The 24,541-nt window shown below is 37.1% G+C and overlaps 1 protein-coding gene and 1 non-coding gene across 2 annotated transcripts; one reads left to right on the top strand and one right to left on the bottom strand.

The window, feature by feature from the left end:
- Nucleotides 1-2,357: 2,357 nt before the first annotated feature.
- Nucleotides 2,358-5,402, bottom strand: LOC111901934 (beta-glucuronosyltransferase GlcAT14A). The gene is made up of 4 exons (XM_023897798.3): nucleotides 4,533-5,402; nucleotides 4,369-4,444; nucleotides 4,172-4,287; nucleotides 2,358-3,130 (listed from the first exon to the last, which is right to left on the bottom strand). Exons 1-4 carry the CDS (start codon nucleotides 5,104-5,106, stop codon nucleotides 2,616-2,618), a joined length of 1,281 nt encoding a protein of 426 aa, XP_023753566.1. The 5' UTR covers nucleotides 5,107-5,402; the 3' UTR covers nucleotides 2,358-2,615.
- Nucleotides 5,403-15,223: 9,821 nt separating this feature from the next.
- LOC128133992 (small nucleolar RNA R71) lies at nucleotides 15,224-15,330 on the top strand. Its single transcript, XR_008232317.1, has one exon. It is a non-coding gene; the product is annotated as a small nucleolar RNA R71 (small nucleolar RNA).
- Nucleotides 15,331-24,541: the final 9,211 nt, after the last annotated feature.

Below are 24,541 nucleotides of genomic sequence, written 5' to 3'. Positions count from 1 at the left end.
ATTTGTTTATAAAGGATGCTTGGCACAATATCATATTTTGAAGAAAAAAATCAAGCGTGCACGTGAATGTCCAAACAAACCAAATAAATAATCTCAACTTGAAATCACAATGATAATTTAAAATGCATATCCAAATACCTATATATTATAATCCAAACAACACATTTTTAAAATATAATTAAAATGACTAGATATAACGATTCACATCAGCATAATTATTAGTTTTTCAATTATGTCACATTAGGTTTTATTATTAGTTACACAAAAGTACAACACTAACAGTCTACAATGTATAAACAACTACGTTATAGATTTTAATCAATATCCTAATTATCATGTATAATTATTTATAATTTAAATAATAATTATAAAAAGATAATATGCTCTTAATTGTGTATTAGTATATTTAATCAATTATTTGTATTATGAAAAAAAATATATCATATTTACGTATTTATATATTTATTAGTTTGTATGTATATGTTAAAAAGTATGCCCAATTTCATATTATTGTTTTTCTATTTCTATCTCAAAATTACATTATTATATTTATGTTGATTTGATTTATATATTTAATAACTTAACATACATTAATACTACACAAACTAAATATATTTATATACAAAAATATGTATCGATAAAAGGGTAAATAGCATAAAAGACACTAAGTTTATATCAAAATTCTAATTTGACACTGTGTTATTTTTTGTTTCAAATTTGACATTGTGTTTTTCAATTTGTTATAATTCTGACAATTTGACCGGTCAACCTGCTTACTTACTCATGTGGCATGATGATGTGTCAGTTTTAATGACGTGGCATGCTGATATAACATGCAGACGTGTAAAAATTGATATATTTTTACACACCAGACATTAAGTTTTCAGTTTTTTTTCGATTTTAACACTAATTTATTTATTTTTTCAATTTTGACATTCTATTTTTTTTGTTACAGATCGAATATTATTTTTTTCAATTTTGTTCGGTGCAGATTATTTTCCATTTGAAATCGTATAAATATTTTTTTTATTACATTTTAAACTATATAAATACATTTTTTTTCATTTAAAACTCATATTTTATATAAATACAAGGTTTTTTTACATTCAAAACATATGTTATATATAAATACTTTTAGTTATATAATGAGAACCAAATTAACCATAAACTTCGAATAAATGTAACAAAGTTTTATCAATTATCGCTTAAATATTATTTATTTTATTTTTTGTTGTAGATTTTACGCATATTTTTATTTACGATTAAATAATTATATTTTGTATATATTGATGTCGCATCTAAAGTTCATTTGAAATATTGAAGAAGAGGTGAAAAACATAGAACAAAATACCAAAATTTAATGTGAATACTAAAATAGATGTAATAATAGCCATATTTATTCTTTATAAATATTTTGAAAAAATTAAACTGAAAAATATGATTTAATGAGAGTCACACCATGAGATTCAAGATGTTTCTAATAATATTATGAATATTATATTAGATGTAAAAATTTCACTAGTTTCAAATCTAACCTCTGGCCTTGATAGACTACATGCGTCCAAACCTCAAAAAAACTCATGTTAAACTTGTGTATTTAATATAAATACGGTTTTTATATAACTAATACATATTTATACATAACATTATGGTATGAATGTAAAAAAAATTATATTTATATATAAAAAAAATATGGTTTTTAAATGAAAAAAATATATTTATACGGTTTTAAATGTATTTAAAAAATATTTATAAGGTTTCAAATAGAAAATGGTCAACATTGAACAAAATTAAAAAATAATAATTTTCAATTTGGAACAAAAAAAAGTGTTAAATTTGAAAAAAAAAAAATTCAATTTTGGCACGGCAGCATATCAAGTCAGCATGCCATATCATCAAAAAATGACAAGTCATTATGCCACGTCAGCAAGTAACCAGATTGACCGGTCAAGTTGTCAGAATTGTAACAAATTGAAAAATACAATTTCAAATTTAAGACAAAAAATAACACAACATCAAATTAAAATTTTAATATAAACTTAATGTCTTTTATATTATTTACCCTTATTTTAAACTGACACGGACCAATTAGCGTAGCAAGACAACAAACTGGCTTTCAAGTGTTGCAAGAAGACTTTTGAATTTTGATGTTGTCTTTCAAACATTGTTTACAGAGGGCTTTGAAAACCTGGTGTGAATGCTCCAATACCCTTTTGACTCACAATCACAAGTTCTAACTCCTTAAAAAAATTTAAAAATATATTTATAACCAATATCATAAACAAAATCTACCTGAGAAAAATAATTTTAGATTATCAACTCTTTATTATAACAAGGAAACATATAAAGATGAATGATTTAAACCATATAAAAAGTTTCGAATTATGATATATATATTTTACATCATAGTCCTTGTGAACCCTTAAACCCCCCATATAAAAATTTAATGAACCGGGTTCCAAAAGAATCGGCTTTTAGTCACATCACCTCTTACTACAACAAAAAAAAAAAAACCCCAAATCAAATCAAATCAAAATCCATACCATCCATCCATCCATCCAATAACCATGCTTTCTTCAGCACTAATTACACCATCCACCTGTTCACTGTCACTGTCACCTACACTGTCTAGGTCTGAAACTCTCATCCGACAACAACGAGCTCACAAGACTCTCGAGCCGTTTCGCACCGGGACCCGGTCTAACAACCGTAACGTTCCCAACGACCGAGCACGGGTCGGACCCGTTCTGAGTGTCCCCAGCGCACCAGGCGCCGGGGACAATCATATCGGGCCCACGAAAAAGCAAATCGGAATCGATTTTATCCAAGACGGGTTCGTTGTGGTGGAATTTTCTAGCGAAGGGAGCGTTTGAGTTGACCATGTTGGACATGTCTTGTAAGGTGAGGTAGTGAGGGTGTTGTTTTGGTGGGGTGTCCCATGTGATGAAATGGAGGTCGGTGTTTACGGTTGTGTTACGGAATTCTTTTGCGTTGCATATGACGGTGTGGAAATAGCCTTCGGGTGAAGAGATGAAGTTTGCGTAGTACATGAGGACGGTTCGCGGGAGATTGTCCCATCCCCATATGCAGAAGTCGATGAATGACCGCGATAATACCATCCATGCCGAACCTAAAAATAATTCAATTGTATGCATTATCTAATCATAATTATAGAATTTTTTTTTTTTTGTATACAAAACTAAAAGAAATAAGCTTTAATAAAAGCTAGGTATTTTTAGAAAGTAAAGCTATAATTGAAGTAAACTTTCTAAAATAGATTTGAATTTTTTGCTAATTAAAAACATACAAATAAAAATGGATTATATTATAATTTTTCATTTCATTCCATTCCATTCCACCAAGCAAAACAAACTATTTTTCATACCATTTCATTCTCATTCATTTCTTGATTCCGTCGTACCAAACAATTTTTCATAGAAACGAAAGAACAAAATAAATGACGTCAAATTTTTAAAAAAGTTCGGATATCCTCATTTCCCTCGTTTTTTCGATTGATTAATTCTTTCTGCATAAGAGTCAAAAAGAAACACTCGTATATAGTTTACCAGATTAAGTCACGTCCTTATTAAGTCCATTAAAATTACAAGAAACAACATCCAATAATCATTGAGTTCCAAAAATATAAAATGGGAAAAAACAGGGAGAAGTCATCTAAGTTATCTGAGGTGCTGTATCTTAATGACTGAAGGCAACATGTTTTAATCTGGTAAGCTGTATATGAGTATTTTTTTTTTTACTTAATACGAAAAGAACGACTTTAGGGTAAAGAGGCTCAAAAGTACACAATCAGAAAAGATGTGGAAAATGGGAATGTATGTTACAAAATGGATAGTTGAAACTGTAAAGCATCAGAAACAAGCTATGTTCATCTAAATCAAGTAAAAAAAGAGGTGATTCCCCTAAAAAAAGATTGTGTAGATATGCACATTGGAAAACATTTGAGCGTGTTTAGATTTTCAACTAAATGATCATTAAAAACCGAATTATTAGACAGCAAGATAACTATATGTCTATATCACAAAATAATGAAGACCCCAATTGACAAAACAACCAAGAAACAGTTCACTATGTAAAAGCGATTACCATAAATGGATAGCAGGAATGAAGTAGAGAATTCTGTGGCTAGAAAAAAGATGCCATAATTACTTACCTGTAAACAATTTGAAAGCTGTAGGTACACTTCTTCTCTGTGTGATCCAAAAAACATCAGTTTTTTCCGTCATATACAAGCCAGGATCAACAATGACAGGTTTTGCTCTTTGGAATCTGGAGAACATAGGTTCGTTTAGATTGCTACAATTGAAAGAATCTCACAATTCGAATCAGAGATTTTAAAAAAGATCTTACTCTTTCCATCCAATATTGCTTGTATGATCAATAAAATTAAGATCTCTAGGTAGGGAAGAGAATGTATGAAGCAGATCTGAAACAAAAACGAAAATCATTAGAGCCGGATTAACAACAGAAGTATGTTGGATTAACTGAAGTGAAAGAGGAAGAGAGAAATTCACCATCTTGAGTGACGAGGGGATAGTCAGAGGCGCTGAGATTTATAAACCAGTCCCAATCGCCACCGTCTCTCAATAAAATCGCCGCCGCGTGAAGCGTATTCGCCACCATAGTCGGGCCGCGATAGGTCACGAGATTAGCTTTCGTGATCATCACCACATTGCCGAATTTCACGAAAACCGGATGGTTCTTCACAAACTCATGCAACTCAAGCCGCTCCTCCGGCGAAGATTCGGCGTCGAGGTGGACGACGTAGCGGTTATTCGGATGGTACAGAGCCAGAAGCGTCCGTCGGAGCATAGCACCGTCATGATTCGAACCGGATATGAGGTAAGCAAAACGAGGCGGATTAGGAACATCGGAGATGCCAATTGGCCGGAGCTTATCTTCAACAAAAACAGAGTTTCCGGCGGTGGCGTAGAAGCCGTAGATACGATTGCCGTCAAATGAGGTTAGGGTTAACAAAAACAGTAGAAAGAGAAAAACGGTTGACCCGACAGCTAATGGATAGATCCATTTCCTCTTTATAGTATGTGGATGCTTCAAATGCATGTAAAAACTCCTCAGTTTCTTCATAACTATCTTCAGTTTCACAACAAATCTCTCAGGCGATGGCGGATGCGCTGATCTTGAAAATTTGGGGAAAAACGAAATGACGAATCAACTGACGACCAGATTTCTTTGAAACAAACAAGTATGTATGTCGTTGATTTTCTCTCTCTGTATACAGCGCATCAATGGCGGCGTGAGTGTGGATTTCGAAGCTGCTCAACCAGAAGAGAAGATGGGAGTTTTGAGTTTTTTTTTAGTAGTTGGGTGAGATGAGAGATGAGAGATGAGAGAAAATACAAATTAAAGAGCTTACTCGTATAATGGTGACTGCTTGTTTCTGTTTAAAAAATAATATATTTTATTTTGTCTGTGATTGTTAAAATTAAAATCACGATGTTACAAGTTTTTTTTGTCTTGAAAATAATTATACGATTAGATCATATGTAATAAAAAACAATAAAACACGTTTCAAAATATTTTGTAATAAATTAATAATAAGTTAGTGTGATGTTTGATAAAATTTTGTTACTAAAAATAATTAATAAAAAATACTTAGATAATGTAAGGTTAGAAAGAAACGTAAATAGACATGTTTGTTTCTTCTTAGACGGTGATGTTTTTTTTGTAATGATCCTGAATTAATTATTAAAATTCGATTGATCAAATCTCTTTTATCAAAATTAATAGTCGACCATTTAAGATGATAATAATTAAATAAAAATTTGCATATTCCAATTTAAAAAGTAAAAGTATTAGTTAGTGTTACGATGGATATTATACAATTAATTAGAAAAGTAAATTACATAAATGGTCTTTGTGGTTGAAAATTGTATTATTGTATTTTATGTCCAAACTTTTTTTTAACCATAAGGTCTATGTCTTTTGTTTTTGTTGCTGAGATGATCATGTGTTATTATTTTATTTTTGAATGTACATCAAATGATTATTTTTCTATAATAAATTATTTTTAAATTATATCTTTGTTTTTATATTATTATGTTACATATAATTAAAATGGCTAAACCCCAACCCATTTTATAGCATCTCCATTGAAATGGTAGCATTAGAGTTGCATAGGAGGTGAAGTTAAAGTTGTATGAAATAGAAGATTATGAACCAGAATGTATTGAAGTTTGGAGTTGCATGTGGATATAACGTTTTTATGGATAAATTGGGCCTCATTTTTTTTTTTAGTTTTCATTTTGATAAATAATGAACTTGATTAAGACATAGAATACACAAAAGTTCTTAATATACAAATTAAACAAAATCTACCTCTACCTCTTCTAATAAATGAAACCAAAAAATGACACGTGTTAGTTTTGTAGAATGTCTTTTTGACACGTGTCATTCTTCTATGATTTTTATTATTATTATTTTTTTTTAACAAATCAAATTCAATCCAAAATACAAAATATTATCCTAATAACATTATTATGTTTATTTTGCTTAACAAATTAATTTATAATTACTTACAATCAACAATATCTTGGTTTTTATTTACATTTATTATTTTTTATTTATATACAAATTTTAAATATACCGACCGTGGTTTCCACGGGTTATAACCTAGTTGATTAATATATACAATAAAGGGGTGTTAACTAAACTAATTATATTTTAAGCTAATAATAATATTAAAGAACATAACCAAAAAGTATTTTCTCTTAAAAATAACCAACAAGTCCGGAATCAGTCATTCCATCATGAAAAATACAATTTCCGACAAAGTACACTTTAGATTTTGGATTCTTAACCAAAATTTCAAATTTCACTAATAATAATAATAATAATAATAATAATAATAATAAATAAATAAATAAATACATAAATAGCTCTAACCTTTCAAGAAGTGCATACTTTAAAGCAAACATGTAATTGAAAAATAATGATAATAGAGACTTCAAAATGGACATTTCAAATATGAATAGAGAGGGGGTTTTTTTTTTTGAGTAAAAAAATTATGTAAATAAAAAATAAAAAATAAAAAATAATAAAAACCCTACAAATTTCAAGAATTGAGAATTACGAAACTAAAAAAAAATTATTTTGTTAATAGGCTCATTTATAAGGGCTATATAATTAACATCCCTAAAATAAATAAAGTTTTAATTTATGTATGAAAAAAACAGTAATGTTTAATTAATATTAAAAATTAATAGCAATAATAATTTATAAATAGTAAAGAAATAATACATAAATAACAATCTAATAAGTTGATGAAATATAACACTAAACAAAACTAACATAAAAAATCAATTAGAATGTCTTTGTCCTTGATTTACAGTTGATGAATGGGGTGTTTTGATTTTGTCTAGTAGGTTGCTTACAACTCGAATACATGATCTTGTCTGGAAATGAAGCATATTTATTTTATTATAGGTAGTTATGAGGACAACACAAGATAAATCAAGAATATTTTCGGTTTATCTCATATAATACTATATATATATATATATATATATATATATATATATATATATATATATATATATATATATATATATATATATAGAGAGAGAGAGAGAGAGATAGAGATAGAGAGAGAGAGAAAAAAAAAAAGAGAGCTAGGTTCAAATATGGATTAACATCTATTGTGTGGCCGTGTGGATAGTGTTATTTTGCGATAATGACAAATAAAATATGTTGTTTGATAATGTGAATACATTTAATCTTACATAACTATTGTCGTTATCACGCATTCTCATTAATTAAACCGTCTATAAGGTTATTATAGACTTTTTTTATATTATTCTTATTCTGTAAGAATGTTTATTAGGTCGTATTTTATAAAAATGAAAATGAGTGAAAAACAATGCGTTAGAACAAAAATGAATAAGAATTAGTGAGAATACATGAGGAAACGTGTTGCGAGGTCTACCACGATGTGGTGATTGTCTGAGGAAACGTGCAGTCCAATTGTCCACCACGACGTGGCAGCGGCTGGGTGGTAACCCTAAATTTTCAGGTTTATGACCCTATTTAAAGGAAGTGATAGCTATGGTTTCCTCCACCCTCAGCTTCCATCACCTCCATAGTATTATTGTCTAAATCCTAGCCTCCCTTGAAGCTTTTGAGCTTTGGTGTTTTTGTGATCTTTGAAGGAAGAATAAGAAAGTGTTTGATGTGCACAAAAGTACCCACTAATTTTAATATTTATAACCTAACAAACTCAGACTATCTATGCACTTATAGGCAGTGTACCTAGTCAGATTACAGTATAGCTTGGGTAAGTCGGATGTCGATCACAGGGAACGGTGTTCTAATTAATTTACTTACTTATTAAATTGACCTAATTTATTAACAAGTTTAATAAGGGATTTTATCTGGTTTTACAAGATCAGATGAACTTAAATCAAATTCAATAATAAAAACACACTCTTGTTTAGTTTTGAATCCACTTCTCCCTTATGGCTAGCTAATGATTACGGATTATTAAGTTGGTTTTTAGTTGTATTAGTAATTTAGTTCTATCTTACCAATAACTAACTAATTCATGTCAAACCATGTATGTTCACACATAATTAAACACATAACTAATTATGAATGTAAATATGCTATGTAAGATTTGTTGTATAAACGCAATTATGGTCACAATACACGTTCTCTAGCACAGCTAAGCTTTATTTATTCTAATTGCTAACTAAGATTGGTCAATCCTAGCTCTAACAATTCAATGTTCACTAAATTATTAGGTAAACATGTTCATGCAGTTTAATAATCACTAAGCTACACAGGACATGCAATCAAGCAAATAGATAAACAAATAATAGCATGCTAGGTTATACAAATCAAACACAAGCAATTTCTTTACCAACTAAATTCAATCCATAAACATATAACTATTCATAAGTTCAAAGCTTCATCTAGTTAAACAAGAGTAGTTAGATTCAGCTGCTCATCATAGCAGATAAATCAACACAACTAAAACTGATGAAAGACATATTCTTATTTAACTAAAAATAAACCTTTACTTCTTTTGGTGTTGAAAACCCTCTTCCAGAACCTTTCTTTCGTTCTTATTCGTCTCCTGGAACTCTTTTTCTTCTGCCAAAAGTCCCCCCTCTCGTAATAATCAGGAGGACTTATATAATCCTCAAAAACCCGCGCCACGTCGTGGCCAGATGCGCCACGTCGTGGGCTTCAAGTAATCCGTATCCTTCAAGGAAATCCTCCGCGTCGCGATGTTTATCTTCTGGAACACCCGTGCCACGTCGTGGGCTTCATCGCCACGTCGTGAATTGAGCGCTTATTGTGAATTTATTATTTTCTTGTCTTTCAAGCCTCCCATGTTCCCCATTTTGTCAACTTTGGTCCCTCTCTTCGAAAATCCTTTGTATTGGCTGAAAATAACAATTTAAACTCATAAGTATCATTATTCTTAACATATTATCAATTTATTAACAAAAATGCACTTAAATATTGCCTAAAAATAAGTATAAATATGGCAATATCAAAATACCCCACACTTAGGCTTTGCTTGCCCTCAAGCAAATTTAAACTTAATTCTTAATTACTAACACCACACAGAACAATCCGACTCTAGTTCAGCCATTATGTCAAAACCTCAACGCATGCATTTGTGTCTAAAATTTTCCTAAAGTACCCCCCCCATACTTTAAATACTCACAATCTTCATAAACACTCGTCCACTTTTTCCGAACAATGCTCATTTTATGCAACCCTCCGAATCTATCCTCAGAAAACCTCCTTATCCTCAAGGTATTTTTTAGTTGAGCAACCTAAGAATACATAATCTAGAATTACAATCATTGATACCACTATGGAGCTTCTTTTTGAATTCTTCATTTCTTTGACATTTGATCTTTGATTTCTTTCAATTCACCACCTTTGTTGATTTGATTTCTGGTATCTTCAACTTTTTGGATTTCTTGGAATTTTGATCTTCTGATCTTCACTTTATTTGCTCCAAAATTCTTCACACTTTTTTTTTCGTAATTTTTTTTTATATTACATGTACCTCACTTTTTCCACTCAAAACCTACATGCTTAAGCAGAGGCGCTCAACCTCAACCTTTATTGGCTAACGATAATAATTTTCCTGGATACATTTTAGGTTTAGGCTGCTAAACATATTGCATCCCTCAAACCAAGCGGGGTTGTGTTTTTGTTCCATGATTTCACTAACATAAGGGAGGCCACAAATGCACTATAACGTATATTGGCTCAATTAAACATTTGAACTTTCATCAGATCATCCCGCATAATACTAGCAATTATAGCTCAAATTATTATCACTAGATTCAATTATTAAAATTTTGAATTTTTTCAAAATAAAATTTTCATTTTCTAGCAATTTACTTTTTCTACCCCTACCCCACACTTATTTCATACAATGTCCTCATTGTATGCATAAAAATAAATCAAAATTAAAGAAAAGGGAGAAAAAGGAACAGACTCCCCTGGGATAGTGGCGTGAGCATCTCCAAAAGTGTGGAAAATGTGCAATTGGACTTCAAAAAATAGAAACTTGGTGTAGAACTGATTGAATACGTAAATAAACCTCGACATGACTCGAAACTTCAATTCTTCAAAGTGGGTATTTGGGAAGGAAAAATGTGGCAATGATAAACTGGGTCACGTCGTGGCATATTACTGGCCATGTCGTGATATGGGTTGAAAACACGAACACCGAAATTCTGAATTTCTTCAAACTGCAAGAGCGCCACGACGTGGCACAATGAGTCCACGTCGTGGAAACTGGAAATCAGCAGAAAATGACTTGTTTACTCTAGCAGCTTTGACCAATGGCTAACTGGTTTCCGACGCTTCTAAATATATTTCCCAACTATAACCTCTCTCCTAAAATACCCCACACTTATCTTGAATTTTGGGTTCCGACTCACGACTCTAAGCTTCCTTGACTAGACAAACACGACTCGAAAGTTAACCTTCTATGCTCCTTAGAATTCCAATGCTAATCTGAATAATTAGAACAACCCAAAAGAAACAAAAAATAACATCATAATGTTTTTACATCACACACCAAAGTCAACATAAAAAAACTACTCAAAAACAAAACAAAAGAAATAAAAAATCAATCATCATCTTGATCTTGTGCTCCACTTGCGGACGCCATAGCTTCTCCCATGTCGGAAAATAGGGATACTGTGGTGGCATAGAAGATGGTCGGGTCACACCCAAATGTGAATAAATACCCTCAGTAAGCTGGGTATGGTAAATGGCATGACCCCGTAGATTATCCAAATATGTTCCCACCCGACTCTGAAAAGGGTCGGTGGGCACTTCCAGCACATACTACGAAGCAGCACGCTCTCGCTCGACTTCACCTCTAGCCCACACATTCTAACGCCTCGGTCTGGCTGATGGTTGCTGTCCCGGCTGCACCTCCTCCTGCTCGTCATCTATCGGTGGTATAACAAAACGACCCCCGATATTCACCATCGCTCGCATCACACCAAAACTTGAATGGTCAAGTCTGTGTCCGGGAATCGAGTAAGATTCCTCACAAAGTCATGGGTCAAAATATGATATGACCTAGCCAGGCGGGTAACCAAATGCCCCCCGGTAATCGGGCTCCCGGGCCTAGAATTGGCCGCTTTCTTCCCCATAAACCTCGCCAACATATAAGGCAAATCACAGCAAACCCCCGAGGTAATAAAAGTCCATAAATAAAATAGATTCTGGATGGGGACCTTATCACCATGATGTTTGTGATTGATTGAAAACGTGATAAGGCGGTGCAAAAATCGGAAAACAGGATTCCGAATTTGTAACTCACTCGAGTCACGAGTGTTGTACTCATGGTTAGAAATGCCCCGCCAAAACTGCACATCCAAAGTACCCGGAGCAAAATCCCGCACACATCCAAGCAAGAAAGGGATAAAAAACGGAGATTGCGTCTCTACTTCCGTATAGAGCCCCATACGCCAAGCAAATTCCTGAAGACTACACTCACGATATACACCCCCCAAACGAAACACAAGTGCCCGGTTGTAGGTGACATCAAGGGTGCGTTCCTCGAAGCATACGGTAGAGAAAAATTCCACCGATAATTCCCGGTACACGGGTTCTTGAATGGCAAATAAATTCCTCCACCCGTGACAAGTGAACGAAAATTGATCTCCAACATAAGTCTTCGACCAATAACGTTCTAATTCCGGTACCATTCCCACTCTACCAAGCCATCCCCAGTCGATAATTGGAGCGATTGCAAACTCCCTATTGTATAACCATCCAAGCCGATTCTCGTAGGTTGTTAGCAACGATCGGGGAATGTTTTGAGGAAACTGGTATAAAGGATGTATGCTTGCTACATCTATCAGGTTTTCCTCCTGCGGAACAGCTCGTCGTGGTCCCATTCTGCAAACAAAAGCAAACCAAAACAGCAAACAACCAACACATTAAACAATTTAAATGAGTCTGCCAGAAGTCACGACGTGGCCAGGCTGCGCCATGTAGTGGGTCGCATCGTTCACAGATCCAAAATCGGACTATATGCATGATGTATCTACTAAAATCAATTGTTGGGGTTTGTTCCTATGACCTTTTAAGGGATATTTAATCTAAAATCAACCACTATATTCAACCAATTTCGTACATCATATTAACCCTAACTATGAAAACTTGAAATTGGAAGAACTAATTACAAAATAATGAGTAAAACACATACCAAATGGATTAATTGGCAAGATCTTGCAAGGAAATTGGAAGTATAATAAGAAATTGGCTGTGGGGTTATGATGTTCCCGTGAGTGCGGCAGTCTCCAAGTGGGGAATGAGATTTCTCGGTCGAAGGGTTTTAAGCAATTGGTCCCCCCCCCCTGATTTTTAAAGGTCACGACGTGGCTGGATATACCCAAGTCGTGGACCTTAAGTCTGCTTTAGAATCGCGTGTTTTTCATTTCGACCCACGACGTGGCTGGGCTATGCCCACGTCGTGGGAACTGCCAGATGCAAAATTGTAATGAAGTTTATCATATTAACTAATTTCTTTGCATGTCATTCATTATTTAAAGTTCCCTACAGCTAATTCTCTACTTATTACCGGTTTTTAGATGATGAATTGATGTCTTTCCTAATTAAAAAGAAAGAAAAGAAAAAATTTTAAAAAGAAAATGCAAACCAAACTCGGGTTGCCTCCCGAGAAGCGCTTCTTTTTCTTAGAGTCTTGAGCTGGACTCCGTGCCTTCTACGTTGAATTTTCGGAAGAGTCTACCACCAGGATCTTTTGTTCCTTGAACCGCCGTTTATAATCTTGAACTCTCCTTTTATACGCCTTCTTTGAATTTTCCTTTTTAGCTTTTCCATCTTCTTCAAGCTTGCGTTTTGTACCCTTCGTGTGTTCCTTGCACTCCATAGCATTCTCTTCTTCTTTCACCACTGGCCTTATTACTCTTGAAGTGACTTCCTCTTCATCACTTGTCATTTCCTCGTCCTCTTCGCTTACCCAAGAAGGCGGACTCTTGTAAGCTATGACTTCAATCACATACGGAACAGATGCCCTTGGTTTGGTCCTCTTGGCTTGATGAACTGTCTTTATCTCTTCTTCCATAAGCTTTTCCAGTTCTTCTAGTTCATTCTCTTCATTAATTGTGAACACCTCTTCTTTTTCTTCTTGAAAGTCATCTCTTATCCCGAAGACTTCTTGTTCATCCCCAACCCTCAAAGTGAGCTTGGACTCGCGGATATCAACAAGGGCACCAGCAGTGTTAAGCAATGGCCGACCAAGGATTATCGGAACATCCGGATCTTCTTTCATGTCCAAGACTACAAAGTCTATTGGAAAAACAAATTATCCAATTTTCACCAAAATATCATCCACTATGCCTCGGGGTTGTGTCACCGAACGGTTCGCCATGTGAATCTTCATTTTTGTAGCCTTTATCTTCTAAATCTCCAACTTTTGATAAAATGAAAAAGGCATTAGATTAATGCTAGCCCCAGAATCGGCTAAAGCATTGACCTTCATTTTATTTCCAAACTCACATGGAAGAGTGAGGCGTCCAGGATCCCCCATCTTTTCTGGTGTTTCTCCCAACACAACTTTTGAAGTTTGTTCACTTAGAATCACTGTAGACTGCTTCTTTAATTGCCTTCGCGTATCTATCAAGCCTTGCAGTAATTTCTGGTTCTCGGGAGCTTTGGATAAGGACTCAACAAAGGGAGTATTAATTGGGATCCCCTTCACATGCTTTACGAACTCCAAATGCTCCTTCTCCAGTTGACTGAGGGTAGCTCGGGTGGGAAATGGCAGAGGTGGATGATAAGTTGGAACGGGCTCAAAAGATTTTTGTTCAGACTTGCGCCACGTCGTGGCGATCCTGGATCAACAATTTTTTCATTTTCGATCCTTAATTTCTTGGGCTGCTGCGGTTCTTCTTCCAATGCCTCCAGGAACTCAGATATTGCATCTTCTTCAGTATCGATGGCCATCACGTGAGATTGGGCCTTTACTTCAGGATTCTTCGGGGACAATTTTTCATGAACTAAAGTGGCTAGTTGACCAAATTGTACTTCGAGGTTATTGATGGAGGCTTGCTGGTTCTTTATCAATGTTTGTTGTTCCATGATAGCGGAATCCGTGGCATCATGTCTCTTTTCCGAAGCCTCCATAAACTTCATCAAAATGGTCTCTAGGTCGGGTTTCTTCTCGGCTGGTGGCTACTCCTTTTGATAAAGGTCTCGACCTGTCTTCCTATACTTCTCTTCTTTTTGCTTCTTATACTCTTCATATGGCAGCCACTCCTTCTTCGGTTTCCTCCAGTCCTCATCAAACTTATCCCCACTAGAGTAGCACACTTGAGCTTTTCTGTTCCCAAACTCATCCACGTTGCAGTCCTTGGTCAAGTGTGGACCACTGCATCGCTCGCACCCCACTCTTATGGCATGTATCGACTGGTCCATTTGTGTTATCCTGCGATCCATGTTATTCAGCATGGCCATGACAGCTGCAATTTCTTCAGTTTGGGCCCCTCCACCGCCTTTGCTTCCATCTTGCCTCGGGTTATGGTATTCGTGGGAGTGTTTCGCGAATTCTTCAATTAGCTCCTTGACCTCCCTTGGATTTTTCTTTGTCAACGGTCCTTGAGAATCAAGGAGTTGTCTTGTCATCACATTGACCCCATCATAAAAGATTGACATCTCTTGCTGCACATTTAGGTCATGTTGCGGGCAATTTCTGAGTAAGCCCTTGTACCGCTCCCATGCTTCGTATAGTGACTCCCCCGGCTGTTGCTCAAAGTTGGCTATTGCCTTCTTGAGTTTGGCTATCTTGGATGGCGGGCAAAACTGGTCCAAGAATTGTTCACGCATTTGAGCCCAAGTGGTGATTGTACCCGGTGGGAGTGCTTTTAACCACTCCTTAGCAGCTCCTTTGAAAGTGATGGGAAGCATCCTAAGCAAGACTGTGTTTCTGTTGACATTTGGGACATTGAAGTAATCTGCAATGTCGTTGACTTCATCTAGATGCTTAAAAGCATCCTCATGATCTTTCCCAAAAAATGGGATGTCCTTCAGTGCGGTCAATATGTGTCCCTTCAGCTCGAATGTGGCAGTGGCAGGTATTGCGGGTTGGACTAAACCGGGACCCATATCTTCTCGGATACGCTTCTTGTATGCTCCCATGGACATTTCTTCAATTGCTGCCATCTCGTTCCTTGGCTCGTTCTCCGGTTCGCTTGTGTGTTCTTCAAATTATAGCTCGGTATCGCTTTCGGACTCGGTCTGGACGGGTGTATGATCCAAATGCTCAAGATTGCTCTTGTGCTTCGCTGATGAACTTGACTCTCCTGTCTTCTTTCTCGACTTCCTAGAAAAGGCTGACTTCAGTTCTTGCAAGGGCGTCTTTTTCTTGTGAAGTGCAGACTCGGGGTCTTCCAGTGGTGGCACCAAGTGTATGTTTGAGCTTCTGGTCATGAACTCCTGCAACTTGCTAAACTAAAAACGTAAAACTGAACTAAAATGAGAAAAACTAAATTCGAACTAAAAATCTAATTTTTTACTGTCCACGTCGTGGCTAGAGGAGTGCCACATCGTAGACTCTGTGAATGACAGAAAAAATTATTTTGCTGAAAAATTAACTTTTTGTGGGTTTTTACTCCACAAGAAGGATCGATCAAATTAATGCAAATAAATAAGCTAAAAACTAAGTCGTTCCCCGGCAACGGCGCCAAAAACTTGATGTGCACAAAAGTACCCACTAATTTTAATATTTATAACCTAACAAACTCAGACTATCTATGCACTTATAGGCAGTATACCTAGTCAGATTACAGTATAGCTTGGGTAAGTCGGATGTCGATCACAGGGAACGGTGTTCTAATTAATTTACTTACTTATTAAATTGACCTAATTTATTAACAAGTTTAATAAGGGATTTTATCTGGTTTTACAAGATCAGATGAACTTAAATCAAATTCAATAATAAAAACACACTCTTGTTTAGTTTTGAATCCACTTCTCCCTTATGGCTAGCTAATGATTACGGATTATTAAGTTGGTTTTTAGTTGTATTAGTAATTTAGTTCTATCTTACCAATAACTAACTAATTCATGTCAAACCATGTATGTTCACACATAATTAAACACATAACTAATTATGAATGTAAATATGCTATGTAAGATTTGTTGTATAAACGCAATTATGGTCACAATACACGTTCTCTAGCACAGCTAAGCTTTATTTATTCTAATTGCTAACTAAGATTGGTCAATCCTAGCTCTAACAATTCAATGTTCACTAAATTATTAGGTAAACATGTTCATGCAGTTTAATAATCACTAAGCTACACAGGACATGCAATCAAGCAAATAGATAAACAAATAATAGCATGCTAGGTTATACAAATCAAACACAAGCAATTTCTTTACCAACTAAATTCAATCCATAAACATATAACTATTCATAAGTTCAAAGCTTCATCTAGCTAAACAAGAGTAGCTAGATTCAGCTGCTCATCATAGCAGATAAATCAACACAACTAAAACTGATGAAAGACATATTCTTATTTAACTAAAAATAAACCTTTACTTCTTTTGGTGTTGAAAACCCTCTTCCAGAACCTTTCTTTCGTTCTTATTCGTCTCCTGGAACTCTTTTTCTTCTGCCAAAAGTCCCCCCTCTCGTAATAATCAGGAGGACTTATATAATCCTCAAAAACCCGCGCCACGTCGTGGCCAGATGCGCCACGTCGTGGGCTTCAAGTAATCCGTATCCTTCAAGGAAATCCTCCGCGTCGCGATGTTTATCTTCTGGAACACCCGTGCCACGTCGTGGGCTTCATCGCCACGTCGTGAATTGAGCGCTTATTGTGAATTTATTATTTTCTTGTCTTTCAAGCCTCCCATGTTCCCCATTTTGTCAACTTTGGTCCCTCTCTTCGAAAATCCTTTGTATTGGCTGAAAATAACAATTTAAACTCATAAGTATCATTATTCTTAACATATTATCAATTTATTAACAAAAATGCACTTAAATATTGCCTAAAAATAAGTATAAATATGGCAATATCAGTGCTAGAAATCATCAAGCAATTCAAATCCACCCTTTGTAGCATATTCTGGACCTTTGTAAGTCATCAAGACTTGATCTTTTTGGTTCCTTTCTGTAACGTCCCAAAAACCAAGACCAAAAATTTTAATTTTTAGAATAGTAAAACCATCTTTTAAAACATGTTCATAAAACCATAATATATTCAAAGTATAACCAAAACATCCAAATACATCAGAGTCAAATAAAATGCGGAACAATGTGGTGTGTGCGATGCGATCACCCCAAGTTCTTCCCCTTAGATCCGGAAGTACCTGAAACATAAACTGAAAACTGTAAGCACGAAGCTTAGTGAGTTCCCTAAAATACCACATACCATACATATCAAACATATAATGGGCCCCGCCCGGAACAGATTTGTCAAAAATATGATATGGGCCCCGCCTGACATCGTGTAACATCCCAATAAAATATGACCCAAAATTTTCATTTTTGATTTAAGTAAAAATAGTATCCCAAAATAGTGTTCATACAGCCTAATAAAATAAATATGCCAAACATCATAAAAATCAGAGTGTGTCCCGTAATTAGAATCCATATGGTGTGTGTGCTGCAGTCAACTCGAGTTCTTCCCCTTGAAACCGGAAGTACCTGAAACATAAACTAAAAGTCATAAGCACAAAGCTTAGTGAGTTCCCCAAGATACCGCATACCATATATACATAGCATATAACAGGCCCCGCCTGCCTTAACTCACATTATGGGCCCCGCCGAATGAGTATAACGGGCATCACCCTAACTTGGATAACGAGCCCTGCCTAATGAGTATAACGAACCCCGCTCTAACTCGGATCACGGGCCCCGCCCATATAAAAATCGTAACACATATCAACTAATAGCATACTAGATAATCATCGGGTCCCGCCCAGTAAACATACCACATACACATAATAATGTCAAGCAAACAATGAGTATTCTAACATATCATGACCTGGTTCGGCATTGGTGCCTTCGACCCGCTATACATGGTGAGGAAACTCACCTCTAAATTTGAACGATAGTTGAATAGGTCCCGACTCTGAATATCAGCTCCACCCGACACCTAAACAATGACCAATCCTTAGATATAACTCAAAATACCTCAACACCCTTCCCTAGGGTCAAACTTGGTCAAAGGCAAATGTCAAGGTCAAGGTCAACAGCCCATGTTGACCCAACATGCTGTGTTTTCCTTTAACCACCCTGTGTTTCCTCTTTATCGACACATGTGGAAAAATCCCAGCCAACACGTCGTTTTTCCTCGAGTTCCAACATCTTAATACATTAAGTTGTTTTCTTCGACTTCCAGAGCTTCCAAGCTCAGATCTAAACCCAATTGTGTAGCACCTGCTTCCTTGAGGTATAACTCGTTTTCCTTCTGTTTTCATGCTTATAATCCCTTTTAGATCCATGGAAGTCTTTCTTGAGTTTTTCTCCAAGCTTGATTGTGCATTATGGCTTGTAATAAGTTGCTAGCCTCTAGATCTAGGCATGATTGAGCTCCAGGAGCTTAGATCTACTGCCTTTATGGAGCCATATTGCATGAAAGCCCTAGATCTACTCTTTCGGTGCATTTTGAGCCCTAAAACCCTCATGGGTGTTTATTTACACGTAAAGTTGGAAACTTTACGTGTTAATCAGGCCCTAGAAACCTAGATCTATGAATGACATGAGCTGGATTCAAGCAGAATCGCGTGTATAGTATTTGCATGTGGCCGACTCGGCGAGTCGTTCATTTGACTCGGCGAGTCGAGACGCGAGTCCCTGAGTTTTCCCCTTTCGTGTTTGCGGGGTGGAGTAGTGAGTCATGGGGTGTGACTCAGTGAGTCGGAAGCCAGACTCACTCATGAAGTAACTCGGCGAGTCAATGCCATGACTCGGCGAGTTCAAGGCAATCTTCTTGCCTCAAGAACAACTCGGCGAGTCACAGCATAGAGTGTTCTTCGGATGAAGATGAACTCGACGAGTTGTTCATACAACTCGGCGAGTGGGATGAATGACTATTGGTCTTGGGTTTAGAAGGAGAACTCGTCGAGTCAACGCCTAACTCGACGAGTAGAGACGAATTTATGGTCAGACTAAGGGACAGGGACTCGGCGAGTTGGCAAGCCAACTCGGCGAGTCAGGTCAACTGGCAGTTGACTTTGACTTTGACTCTTGGCTGGTTAGGGGTAAATGGTCATTTTATCCTGAGGTCGGTTAGCAGTATTTGACTAAGTGTTTTGTGGCAATTATTAGCCGGAGGATTTCCGGAGCGGCAGCAGCAGAAGACAGTTAGTCCCCACACCGATCAGCAGCTACTTTGAGGTGAGTTACCTTCCATTAGCGGTGGGTCTACGGTCACAATGCCGACCCACCAGTAGGAGTTGTATGTTAGATGATTGTCTTTGTGATAACATCTAGGTTTGCTACTACCTTATATGTTATACGCTGGCATGATATGTATATGTGATAGTAGTAGAGTTCGGTTTTTAGGACCGAAGGGTAGGTCAGACACCCCAGATATGCCTGGCAGTATGTGATAATACGTTTATATGCTGGCATGATATGTTATTTGCGATAGTGGTAGTAGGGGGAATAGTCCCCAAGTTTCGGTCGTTAGGATCGAAGGGTAGATCGGACACCCCAGATATGTTTGATAATATGTTATGTTATGATATATGTGAGTAGTAGCAGTAGGGGGTGAAATAGTCCCCGAGGATCGGTTGTTAGGACCGATGGGTAGTCAGCACCCCAGAACGGCTTGAAACGGGTAGGTCGGCACCAGGGGCGGAGCTTGAAATTTCTTTTAGGAGGGGCCGAAAGTATTATAAACTAAAATTAAAGTTCTTACATACAAAAAAAAACCAAATTTGTTTTTGCAAATAAACACAAAAAATAACTAGAAAAATCAGTTAATCAACTATTTAGTCCTTTAACTTATATCACATATTAGATTAACATAAGAAAATAAGCAATGTTCATCATTCATCACTAATTGCTTGAACCAAGAAGAGAATATTTAACAATTTGTAATTAGTTGATTCCTAAAATTCCAACAACAATCAAATATAGAGTAAAAGCAACAAAACAGTTTATTATAGACATATCAGTTCATAAAACAACAGGCTCCTAAAATTAGTTGATTCCTAAAATTCCAACATATGTTCATAAGTTCAATCTAGTAAAAAGCAACAAAATAGGCTCTGAATTCCTGAACAATTCCAACTTTCTAATGACAAGTATCAGTTCATAAAACAACAGGCTCTTAAAATTAGTTGATTCCTAAAATTCCAACATATGTTCATAAGTTCAATCTAGTAAAAAGCAACAAAATAGGCTCTGAAGTCCTGAACAATTCCAACTTTCTAATGACAAGTATCCAACAACTAAACAAGTGCAACATTATAAATTATAAAAGAGAGAATTCTCAATCCCTGAAAGGCTGAAATAGGAAAGAAGTCAAGAATTGAGGCTGAAACAACAGCCGAATTGAAAGCTGAAAGCATACCTTATTACTTATTAGCGAAGAATTGAGGATGGGGATTGGGGATTGCACTAGAATTGCAGCTGTGCAATCTGAAATTGATAAAGAACGGAGATCATACCAAAAAAACTGCAGTTACGCGTAGCATAGCATTGCATACGCCGGAAGGCGAAACCCTAAGAGTTTGTTTCCATCGTGCAGGAATTTTTTATGGGAAGAGACCCTGTTGGAAGAATTGTTTACTGTCTAAAATTGTTTCTTGATCAATCCTCATTAAATCGTCTACTGGAAGTGACTAGCCAGGTCGAAAGGCAAAATAACCTTTAAGCAACATCATAAGATAAAAACTTGCAGGTGAACATTTCCTGTTTTGGAGGGGTGCAACCAATTCCTATGTTTTTCAAGATGGGGATTGGGGATTACACCAGAATTGCAGCTGTGCAATCGTTCATAACAGTAATAGGTAGTAGCACCGCAGGTCCGTAGCAGCCAGCAGGCGATGAACCGCTTCGATTTGGCGGAGTCCACAGGTTCGATTTTGTGATTAGCGACTAGCGATTGAGCGAAGAATAAAGGAGGGGGGGAGGAATCTTTACTGATTGAACGATGTTGATGATTGCTTCTCTTGTAACACCCCAAAGTTTGGAAAGCCAAGAAAAGAAAGAAAACCTCAAGTTTAGGGGAGACTCGGCGAGTCCATGGAGGGACTCGGCGAGTCCGAGCGGGATCCGGGTTGTGGTGAAAGCGACCGACTCGGCGAGTCGGCCAAGGAGACTCGACGAGTTGGGTCTGATCGAGGAAAACCCTAAATCCGGGACTTGGAGCCTATTTAAGCGTCTCATTCTCTTTCCTAGGGTTCCCTTACTGCCTTCCTACCTCAGAACACCAAACCCTAGCCGCCATATCCGTTTTTGAGCTAGATCTTGCCTTGAAGAGTGCACTAAAGCTTGGAGGAGGGAGAAAGACCTTGGAGGTGCAAGAAGGGACTGTAGATCTGGAATTGAGGAGTCATTTCAGACCAATTGGAGGTAATAAGCTGTTGCTTGGACTCCCTTTGCATCTAGATCTATTCTTATGTGTGAGTTTTGGTCATTATTGGTATGATATGTAACCAATTCGAGTTGGAGGTTCAGATCTGAGGTTGCTACCTCAGATCCATGTTGGTTTTGGTCATGAATCCCCTAAAGTATCAGCCCTTGGTATGTTGAAGAGGCATGTTTGCCATAAACCCTAGTTTAGTGTGTTTTGAGCATAGATCTCTCAATCTACACGTAAAGTTTGCCACTTTACGTGGGGAATAGGCCCTAGAAGTATAGATCTATGAGTTGGAAGCTCTGTTTGGCTCGAAAAGCCACTGCATGGATTGAGGACTGGATAGACTCGGCGAGTCCTTCGAGTGGACTCGGCGAGTATCTTGAAGATGAGGAGGAACTCGACGAGTAGGATGAACAGCTCGTCGAGTCGGATGAAGTTAGGCATGGACTCGGCGAGTTGGATGAACAACTCGACGAGTTAGTTGAAGATTGTCTAGGACTCGGCGAGTCTGTTCTTGGACTCGGCGAGTCAGATCGCGAAACCCTAAACCCTTTGAGTTGAGACTCGAATCAATGAGTCGAGTGGTGACTCAGCGAGTTGGACAGGTCAGGACTTGGAACTAGTTGGACTCGGCGAGTCATGGACTGACTCGGCGAGTCGGGTCGCGAATAAGAAAGACCCTGAGCTTATGAACTCGGCGAGTCTTTAGGAAGACTCGGCGAGTAAGGTTGACCTGGAAGGTTGACTTTAACCAGAGTTGACTTAGTTGACTGTCAGATTAAGTGTTATATGTATATTGATAGCTCGGAGAGCTAGAGGAGCAGCGGTTCAGGGGATTGTCGAGTAGCAGCCAGAGGTTTATCAGCAGGGCTCAGCAGTTCAGGTGAGTCTCCTTCCAGTAGGAATGGGTCTAAGGCCACAATGCCGGCCCGTTTAGCTAGCAGTAGTTTTCGGATGTTGATCTGATATAGTAGTTAGTATGTTGATGCCTTCGTGGCTCAGACAGGATTTATGTGTTATGTGTTCCGGGCTACAGCCCGAAGTAGTATGCAGTATACGTGTGTTCATGCTAGTTGATATGTTTATGTTATGTTCTGTTCAGTTAGCCCGGACTTCGGTCCGATGTAGGGGACAAGGTCCCAGTCAGTTTCCGGACTTCGGTCCGATGCAGGGGGCAAGGCCCCAGTTAGTTTCCGGACTTCGTTCTGATGCAGGGGGCAAGGCCCCAGTTAGCCCGGACTTCGGTCCGATGTAGGGGACAAGGTCCCAGTTAGTCCGGACTTCGGTCCGATGCAGGGGACAAGGTCCCAGTCAGTTTCCGGACTTCGGTCCGATGCAGGGGGCAAGGCCCCAGTTAGTCCGGACTTCGGTCTGATGCAGTGGGCAAGGCCCAATATGTTCTTTATATGTTTTTGTGTGGTATGTGGTAGATTGGGGGAGCTCACTAAGCTTCGTGCTTACGGTTTTCAGTTTTGGTTTCAGGTACTCGGTTTTCAAAAGAGGAGCTCGGGAAGATTGCAGAGCACACACCATAGTCAGTTAGCCTGGGAATGTTTGACTCTGATAATGATATTATGTTTTGAATCTAATACTCAAAAGTTATGTTTGACTTATGATACGTTGTTATAAATCTATTTTTAGTAATGTTTAAAAGAAATTTTTTAGTCATGATTTTTGGGTCGTTGCAAGTTGGTATCAGAGCCTTGGTTTGAGGGATTCGGGCGCACTCCTGAGTGTGTTTGAACTCAAACTAAGGAAGTGGTATATAGTTTTCAAAAGAAAAATCGTAGTTACAAAAGAATTTTGAGAAAAGAAAACAATTTTTAGAGAAAGCAAAAAGAGTTTTGAAAAGAGAAAAGGGTGTGGTGCATGCAATCAGCCAAGCTCAAGTAAGTACTCCCAATTTACCCATACAAGTTATATTATGATTATCAGTATCGGTTTCAGTTTCAGTTTCAGTTCCAGCTTCAGTAGAACAGCATGCTAGAATAGGACTAAGGATCTAGGATGATGCCTTATGTGCCTGCTTTATGTGTTCAGCTTTATGAGAATTGCATGCTAGTATTGAGTAGACAGTAGTAGGATAGCATGTTTAGGTTATGCCTGGTAGCACGAGCTTAGCATTGTATGCTAGTGTAGTTTCTCGTTATGAGAATAGTTTTGCCTGAGTATGTCTCCTTTATCCGAATGCTGCTTGCTTTGTGCTTTGTGGGACTCCGAGTGGTGGGATTTAGCCATTAGGTGAATACGTCACATCACATGTGAGCAGGGTTGAATAATCTCAGAGTGCTGGATTTGGCCCTACTGCGCAGCTCTCGTTTGAGTCCAACCGTTGTAGGGACGAGACTTTTACTCGAAGGATTATCCGAGCCTCATTACATGTGATGGTATTCAGGTGGTGGCTAATTGGCATAACAAGGAGGCCTTCAGCAGCTGAGGACTGGTTT

The sequence above is a fragment of the Lactuca sativa genome, chromosome 4, assembly GCF_002870075.4.
Source record: "Lactuca sativa cultivar Salinas chromosome 4, Lsat_Salinas_v11, whole genome shotgun sequence".
Classification (NCBI taxonomy): domain Eukaryota; kingdom Viridiplantae; phylum Streptophyta; class Magnoliopsida; order Asterales; family Asteraceae; genus Lactuca; species Lactuca sativa.
This window is presented reverse-complemented; position numbering and strand designations above follow the sequence as displayed.

Excerpts from the sequence above, each read along its gene's own strand:
- LOC111901934 (XM_023897798.3), bottom strand. The coding sequence starts at position 5,106 with ATGAAGAAACTGAGGAGTTTTTACATGCATTTGAAGCATCCACATACT. Across the intron at positions 4,288-4,368 it reads AGCAATATTGGATGGAAAGA|ATTCCAAAGAGCAAAACCTG; the intron begins GTAAGATCTTTT and ends TATGTTCTCCAG. Across the intron at positions 3,131-4,171 it reads AGCTTTCAAATTGTTTACAG|GTTCGGCATGGATGGTATTA; the intron begins GTAAGTAATTAT and ends AATTATTTTTAG.